Here is a 7500-nt window from a genome sequence, read left to right as displayed (position 1 = left end):
TCGTTGGTGGCGCCAGCGCGTACCCGTGGGATTGGGACTGGCGCACGCTGCGCACCATCGCTGACGAAGTTGGTGCCCTTCTGCACGCAGACGTGTGCCATCTTGCCGGCCTCATCGTCGGCGGACAGCTGAAGAATCCGCTGCCATACGCGGACACGGTCATGTTCACGACGCACAAGACGCTCATGGGCCCGCGCGGATCTGTCATTGTCACCAAGGACAAGGACATTGCCAAGAAGATTGACAACTCGGTCTTCCCAGGCATGCAGGTACCCCCTTGCGTGAAGTGACATGGGGGGGGGGGGAGGGGAGGGGAGGGTAAGAAGTGCGTGTGTGTATGTGTATATATATATATATGTGTGTGTGTGTGTGTGTGTGCGTGCCATGCATGTGTCGTTCATGTTTCGTGTGTGTGTGTGTATGCAGTGTGGATACATCAATGTGCGAATGCGTGTGTTTACCCATGCGACCACACAACTCTGCTTCGCTGTCAGGGCGGCCCGCACGTGAACAACATTGCGGGCATTGCGCGCATGTTTGAGATGATCTGCAACAACCGCGACGCCTACTGCCAACTCCAGCGCCGTGTCCTCGACAACACCTCCATCTTTGCCGAGGTGATGATGATGAAGGAGGGAGGGAGGTGGAGGGAGGTGGATGAGATGAGGGGCTAATTCAATTGTTCTCTTGGTTGCTGTGTGTTTGCGGTGTTGTCATGCGCCGTCCTGTTGGTTTTCCACGTTGCTTCCGCATTGTATGCAACTGCCAATCCTGACCATTCACAAATCGAATCCTACCACCACGTCAACACCAACAACACCAACGGCAACACCATCACTACCACCATCATAACACCACCAACAACAACAACGACAACAATGACAACCACAATCACATCACCTTCAACACCACCATCACAACAACACCAACAACGACAACAACCAACAACCAACATCATATCACCTTCAACACCACTACTTTTCCACCCACCCCCAGGCGCTGCGGGCGGAAGGGTTTGAGCTCGAGTACCAGGGAACAGAGACACACATGGTGATGCTTGACATGAAGAAGTTCCGCAACCGCTCGGGCAACGCGCTCGATGGCGAGACGGCGTCACGGCTCCTCGAGAATGTCGGCATTGTTGTCAACAAGGTACCGAGTGGAGGGGAGGGGGGGGGAAGATGAAGAGAGGGGGGGGGGATGAAAGGAGACACGAGGATTTTGCGTCATGCGTGCACTCGACTGTACTCAAAATTGGCATTTCAACAGCACTCTTTTAGGCTAACCACCCACACACACACACACACATACACACATGTACACACACGCCCGCCCACCAGAACACGCTGCCTGGCGATGCGACGGCTGCGGACTCGAGCGGTCTTCGCGTTGCGGCGCCGTGGATCACCCAGCGCGGCGTCACTGCAGACCAGATCAAGGACCTCGCCCGCATCATGCGGTCCGGCGTGTGTGTTTGTTTGTGTGCGCGCGTGCGTGCGTAGGGGTGTGTTTGCATGTGTGTATGTGCGTATGTGCCAGCACTTGCGTTGTTGCCATGTACGTGTTCCCTCCTCACCATCTGCCATTACATGTGCGTTTGCTGTTTTGTTTTGGTGCAGTGAGCTGCTGTCCTCGGCCGTTGGCTTCCAAGTCTGGGCACCGTCGGGTGACGAGAAGTGCCGTGCTCGCGTCCCTTACGCGCAACTGCAAAAGTCGCGTCAGGAGGTGTGGACACTCCCGCATGTACACAGACACTTGTAACTCCACAACACACACCCATGCGTACATAGCGCAGGCACTTACACACACACACACACACAACCCCGCCGACGTCGCCTCAACTGCAATCATCTCCATGCATGCGTGTCTGTGCATGTATGTGTGCGTGCAGGTCCTTGCGCTTGCTCGCTCGCTGCCGTACCCGAAGCTGGACGAGTCCAAGTTTGCCGATTCGCTGTTTGATCCCCTGCGCGATGCGTTCACCGTCAAGGGCCTCACCGCCATCTCCGTCCGCGGCGAGAAGGCGCGCCTCGCGCTCGACCAGGTCACACACACACACACACACACACGCACACACACACATGTTGTCGGTGCCATGCCCTGTTTGATTTTTGTTTGTGTTGTTGGTGTGTGCACGTCGCCATGGCGGTTTGCTCTGGGATTACGTGTTCTGGAATGTGTCACCTTCTCCTTCACACACAAACAACGCACACACACATGCATACACACATACACACATGCACACAGGCGCTGACGTGCAACGTTTCCTCGCTTGGGGAGAACGACGTTGCGTGCGGGTTCCTGCTTGACGCAGACGGAGAGCTCATCTCGCCCGCTATTGTGTCTAACCTCGGGTGGAGCCACAACGCGGCGTGTGGCGACAACGGGGAGGAGCGAATGGCAGTCTTTGCCCCGCAGGAGAAGGCCGATGACGTGCGCATGTGGCTCGACGCCCTTTCTGGTGCGTGTATGTGTGTATGTCTATGTGTGTATATGTGTGTGTGCTTGTCCGTGTTTTTTTTTTTTTTTTTTGTGTGTGTGTGTGTGCATGTGCTTGTTTGCCTGCGTGTAGGTTTGCGTGCGTGCACGTGTCGTGCTATTGCCATCACCTCCCCCCACACCCATATACACACTCACATGTACACTCACATATACACTCACACATACACATACCACCACCACCTTGCAGATGGGTACGTTGAGCTTGTGCGTGACGATCCGTACCTGAAGGTTGACGGCCCTTTCGCTGTCACCGGTCTGCAGGAGAAGGACATCCCAATGGCAGTCGTCTCGGTGAGTGCAGCAGCAACAACAACAACACACACACATGTACACGGCCTCTTGTTGCTGCAACTTAAAGCTGGTTGTTTCAAAGAGAGGATGAATTCTTGTGTCATTGCATTTACACATCACATTTGCCTTTGGACATTCGTGTTTACACACACACACACACACACACACACACACACACACACACACACACACACACACACACACACACACACACACACACACACACACACACACACACACACACACACACGTGCGTGTGCGTGTTGACTACGATCCCACTGCAGGCCGTGACCGGCTTGACGCTGCCTGGGTCGCTCGACGCGAACAACATGGATGTTAACAAGGCGTTTTTCGTTGGGCAGCATGCGCATGTGCAGCGCAACAAAGCAGAGGCGCTGCCGACGTTCACATACACGCCGGGGGACGGCGATCTCAAGCAGACTGTCCTGCACGGTGCGCAGAGGGCTCGTGTGTGTGTGTGCTTGAGTCGTGTGTGTGCTTGAGTCGTATGTGTGTGCGTGTGCGTGTGCTCGTATGTGTGCATAGCCACTTGAAGTTGTGTGCATGCGTGTGTGCCTTGATATGCGTGTGCTTGTGTGGATCTGCGTGTGGCTGTCTATTCACCTCACCTCACCTCACCTCATATCACCTCATCACTTTACCTCATTCCTCCGCCAACATCCCCTCTGCTCCTCCACAGACTGGCACGAGCGAAACGGCGGGGAGATGGTTGGCTTTGGCGGCTGGCGCATGCCCGTCAAATACGGATCCATTGCCGACGAGGTTAGGAAGCATGCACACGCATTGCACGCTTGAGCTTCAAACTTCGATCTCCGTGTCGTTATGACGGCACGCGTATCTCCTGCCCTTATCATTGCGTGCGACCAGTACACCCCTGCATCTGTTGTTGCTGTTTGTTCACGTTGCGCGCATTGCTCACACGTTGTTCCACCACCGTCCTGCTTCATTCTCTTCGACCTTGATCACCAAAATCACATCTTCATATCAACCACAACACCACCCGCTACCTACCTCGTCTCCCCAACAAACAACACCCAACACACACACGCGACAAACACACGCGCAGCACCGTGCCGTGCGCACCTCTGCTGCCCTGTTTGATGTCTCGCACATGAGTGCTGTTGGAGTGAAGGGTCCGCAGGCGCTGGCGTTCCTTGAGACGACGCTCGCAAACACTGCTGCTCGGCTCATCGACAACGAGGGGCAGTACAGGTGAGCAAGCAACGAGGCAGGCGAGCGTGTGCTTGTGTGTGTGTGTGTGCGTGTGTGTGCGTGTGTGTGCGAACGTAAGCAAGTGTGCTTCGTGTATGGGTGTGTGAACGTGGGTGTGTTTGCTCATGTATGTGCACAGGAGGGACGCTCATCTCGCACCAGTGCGCGCGTCATCTCACAAGTACCCATCCTGCACAACATCGCACCCCACCACCTGTGTGGGTCATGTCTGCCAGCTACATGATCCGAGAGGACGGCACTGCGCTCGACGACCTGTACGTGTACCGCCTCGCCCGCGACAACTTCATGCTCGTCTTCAACGCCGCCAACTTTGAGCGCGATTTCGCCTGGCTCAACGCCGTCAACGAGGTGTGAAGTGTATATGTTTGTTTTTGCGGGTTTTGTGCGTGCATGTGTGTGCGTGTGTGCGCGTGTGTGCGTGTGTGCGCGTGTGTGCGTGTGTGCGTGTGTGTGTGCGTGCGTGTGTTTGGTTGCTATCACCACATCCCTTATTGTCCACTTCCAACGCTGCAACCCCCTTACAAACACACACACACACACCCAGGGCCGCGTGTGTGTGGATCTGGAGAACCCGACCAAGCGGGTGCCCGGGCCTGTGGAGATTAAAGAGCTGCGCGACGCCGGAAGTGACTCTCTCCTCGACATTGCGTTCCAGGTGCTGTTCGTGCTTGTGTATATGTGCTTGTATGTGCGTTTGTGTGTATGCGCGCAAATGGGTGTGCTTGTGTACATGTGTGCATGAGTGTGTTGTGCATGTGTGTTCTCATTGATATCAGATTGTGTTTGTCTGCGCGCTCACTTTTCTGTCTTTTGCATGCAAACACACACACACATGCATACACACACATGCACACACACGCACGCGACACACATGCACATCCCAGGGCCCCAAGTCCATGGAGGTGCTGCAGCGGCTTGTTGACACGCCCGAACAGCGGGAGGACTTGGCGACAGGCGTGCTCAACACCATCCACCACATCACGGTTGGTCCGCCGTTGCCCCACGTTTGGATGTCTGCTGTTGCTGATTCCTGTGACTACACTGCACTGTGACATCTCATGTCGCGGCTGAGGCGCATGTGGTGTCTGCAACTATGCATGCATGCATGTGACTCTGTGTGTGAGTGTACTGTGAATGCTTGCATACGTGTGTGTATGTGTGTGTGCGCAGTGGTTGCGTGGACGTGCACTTACCTCCTCAGCCAACACACACACGCACACATACAGATGAAGGGCGTGCCTGTGATTGCTGCCCGCACCGGTTACACCGGAGAGGTGAGGAAGCATTGGGTGCACTTGAGAGATGCGTCCGTTTGCATTCACTGACATGTGTGCCTGCACGTCTGGACGTGCACATGATGAGACAGTCTATCACCTTGCCCCACCTCACCACACCACGTCATCACACCACGTCACCTCATGTCATCACCTCACCACTCCCTTAACGTCACCACAACACCACCCTTGCTTGTTCTGTTGCTTGCAGAGCGTTGGCTATGAGCTGTTTGTGCACCCGGACGAGACGCAAAATGTGTGGGACATGATTTTGAACGAGGGCAAGCGTGACGGCGTGGTTGCTGCTGGGCTCGGCGCGCGTGACAGCGCCCGCATCGAAGCCGGCTTCCCGCTCTTTGGTCACGAACTCGAGGGGCCCGAGCAGCTGTCACTGACCGAGGCAGACTACGGGTATGTCTCGCGGCTGCACCGTCCGTTCTACATTGGCCGCAAGCCCTACATTGAGCGCACGCACCCGCGCAGGAAGAAGCTTGTTCGCCTCAAGGGCAGCGGTCGCAAGACGGCGCGTGAGGGGCACGTTGTCCTCAACGAACAGGGTCAGTTTACGCCCGGGGAGGGTGGGGGGGGGTGGTATATGTGTGGTTTGTGCTTGGTTTGTGCTTGATTTGTGTGTGTGTGTGTGGGTTTGTGCTTGATTTGTGTGTATGTGTGTGGGTTTGTGCTTGATTTGTGTGTGTGTGTTTGTGCGTGGTTTGTGTGTGTGTGTGTTTGTGCGTGGTTTGTGTGTGTGTGTGTGTGTGTTTGTACGCGTGTGATTGTACGCGTGTGTGAGGAAGACAACTGTGTGCATGCGATGACGAATGTGTTGTGCAATCGCATTGCATGTGCTCTCTGCTTGCATTCATTTTGCTCACCTCACACGGCATTCAACACCACCCATGTTTATGCCCGCGTAGGCGAGCCTGTTGGCACGGTGACGAGCTTTGCGTTCTGCGACGATGACTTCAACTTCTACGCCATCGCTGCGGTTGATGCGCAGTGGACCCCCGAGACCGGCGCCACCATCCGCATTGCTCGCATGACAAAGGACAAGGTGGGGGCACTTGTTGTTGCGAGCCAAAGGGTGTAGAGTGTGTGCGCTTGTTGGTGTACGGGTCGTGGGAGGGTATCGTAGGAGGGTATCGTGTGCTGTAATGTGGGTGTGCGAGGTGTGGCCACGTTCCTGTCGTCGTTGAACCACACACACGCGCCCACACACACATGCACACACGCCCACACACGCGCGTACACACACACACACACACACACACACACGCGTACACACACACACACGCACACACGCACACACACGCACACACACACACGCACGCACGCACGCACGCACAAACAACTGACCCTTGTTTGCATCTGCTCTGTGTCGTGCATTTGTGTTGTCATTTTGAGCAGTTCAAGGGTCCTGTCAATGCCTCGAGGACTGTGGAGATGGAGGTGCTCACGCGCTTCCCCACGCCGGAAGAGAAGGAAGCCTGGGCCAAGCACTACAACGCGTGACATGACATAACTCGCACACTGCGTCATGACAACCCACGCACAACAACCACACACTTCACAAAGCGCCATGACACTCTTTTTCCACCCCTTCCACTCCCTCCAACACCACACGCTTCCATTCACACCATCAACAGTTGTTTTCATGAATGAGGTTTCATCCTTGCCTCCTCAACAAAGAGACACAAGGACAGCCTTTCTTGGGAAGCAGAGGCAAGTAAGCAGGCAGGCAAGCAAGGGGTGGTGTGTTGAACAGACAGACACAGACACACAGACACACAGACACACAGACAGACAGACAAACGAACAGACAAACAAACACGCAACACAACACGATACAACACAGTCAGCACACCGTTGTAATTCATGAAAATCTTCATGGAAATTTCTGCATCCCCTTCCTTCCGCGACCGAACGACGACATCACACACGACAACCACGCAGCGCACACACACGACGCACGATGACAACGGTGAAGCGCATTGGGCAGTATGTGCTTGGTGACACCCTTGGCAAGGGCGCCTTTGGCAAAGTGAAGAGTAAGTTATGTCCACTGGTCGGGGAGGGGCGCGATGAGACGGCTTGATGGATGCGTGCATTGTTGTCGTGGAAGTACATTTGTAGCTCTTTGAACCTTATCGCCAGCACAACAACAACAACAACACCAAAC

At 55.1% G+C, this 7500-nt stretch overlaps 2 protein-coding genes across 2 annotated transcripts in view; both read left to right on the top strand.

Moving 5' to 3' along the window:
* The window catches only part of PTSG_09967 (uncharacterized protein), an 8401-nt gene extending 1375 nt beyond the window's left edge, over nt 1-7026 (top strand). The window contains exons 3-20 of the mRNA XM_004989273.1: nt 1-269; nt 495-617; nt 997-1152; nt 1341-1459; nt 1620-1725; nt 1892-2044; nt 2248-2461; nt 2690-2793; nt 3078-3246; nt 3494-3576; nt 3881-4026; nt 4263-4395; nt 4592-4702; nt 4932-5030; nt 5274-5321; nt 5533-5878; nt 6239-6375; nt 6729-7026. The exon at nt 1-269 is cut by the window's left edge and continues 341 nt beyond it. Coding sequence (XP_004989330.1) covers nt 1-269; nt 495-617; nt 997-1152; nt 1341-1459; nt 1620-1725; nt 1892-2044; nt 2248-2461; nt 2690-2793; nt 3078-3246; nt 3494-3576; nt 3881-4026; nt 4263-4395; nt 4592-4702; nt 4932-5030; nt 5274-5321; nt 5533-5878; nt 6239-6375; nt 6729-6833 — 2621 coding nt within the window. The 3' untranslated portion in view covers nt 6834-7026. The remainder of the gene's footprint in view (nt 270-494; nt 618-996; nt 1153-1340; nt 1460-1619; nt 1726-1891; nt 2045-2247; nt 2462-2689; nt 2794-3077; nt 3247-3493; nt 3577-3880; nt 4027-4262; nt 4396-4591; nt 4703-4931; nt 5031-5273; nt 5322-5532; nt 5879-6238; nt 6376-6728) is intronic.
* Nucleotides 7027-7170: 144 nt separating this feature from the next.
* PTSG_09966 (CAMK/CAMKL/AMPK protein kinase) overlaps nt 7171-7500 on the top strand; it is a 5587-nt gene continuing 5257 nt past the window's right edge. Inside the window, exon 1 of the mRNA XM_004989272.1 lies at nt 7171-7369. Coding sequence (XP_004989329.1) covers nt 7294-7369 — 76 coding nt within the window. The 5' untranslated portion in view covers nt 7171-7293. The remainder of the gene's footprint in view (nt 7370-7500) is intronic.

This window comes from Salpingoeca rosetta, assembly GCF_000188695.1.
Source record: "Salpingoeca rosetta unplaced genomic scaffold supercont1.30, whole genome shotgun sequence".
Lineage (NCBI taxonomy): Eukaryota > Choanoflagellata > Craspedida > Salpingoecidae > Salpingoeca > Salpingoeca rosetta.
This window is presented reverse-complemented; position numbering and strand designations above follow the sequence as displayed.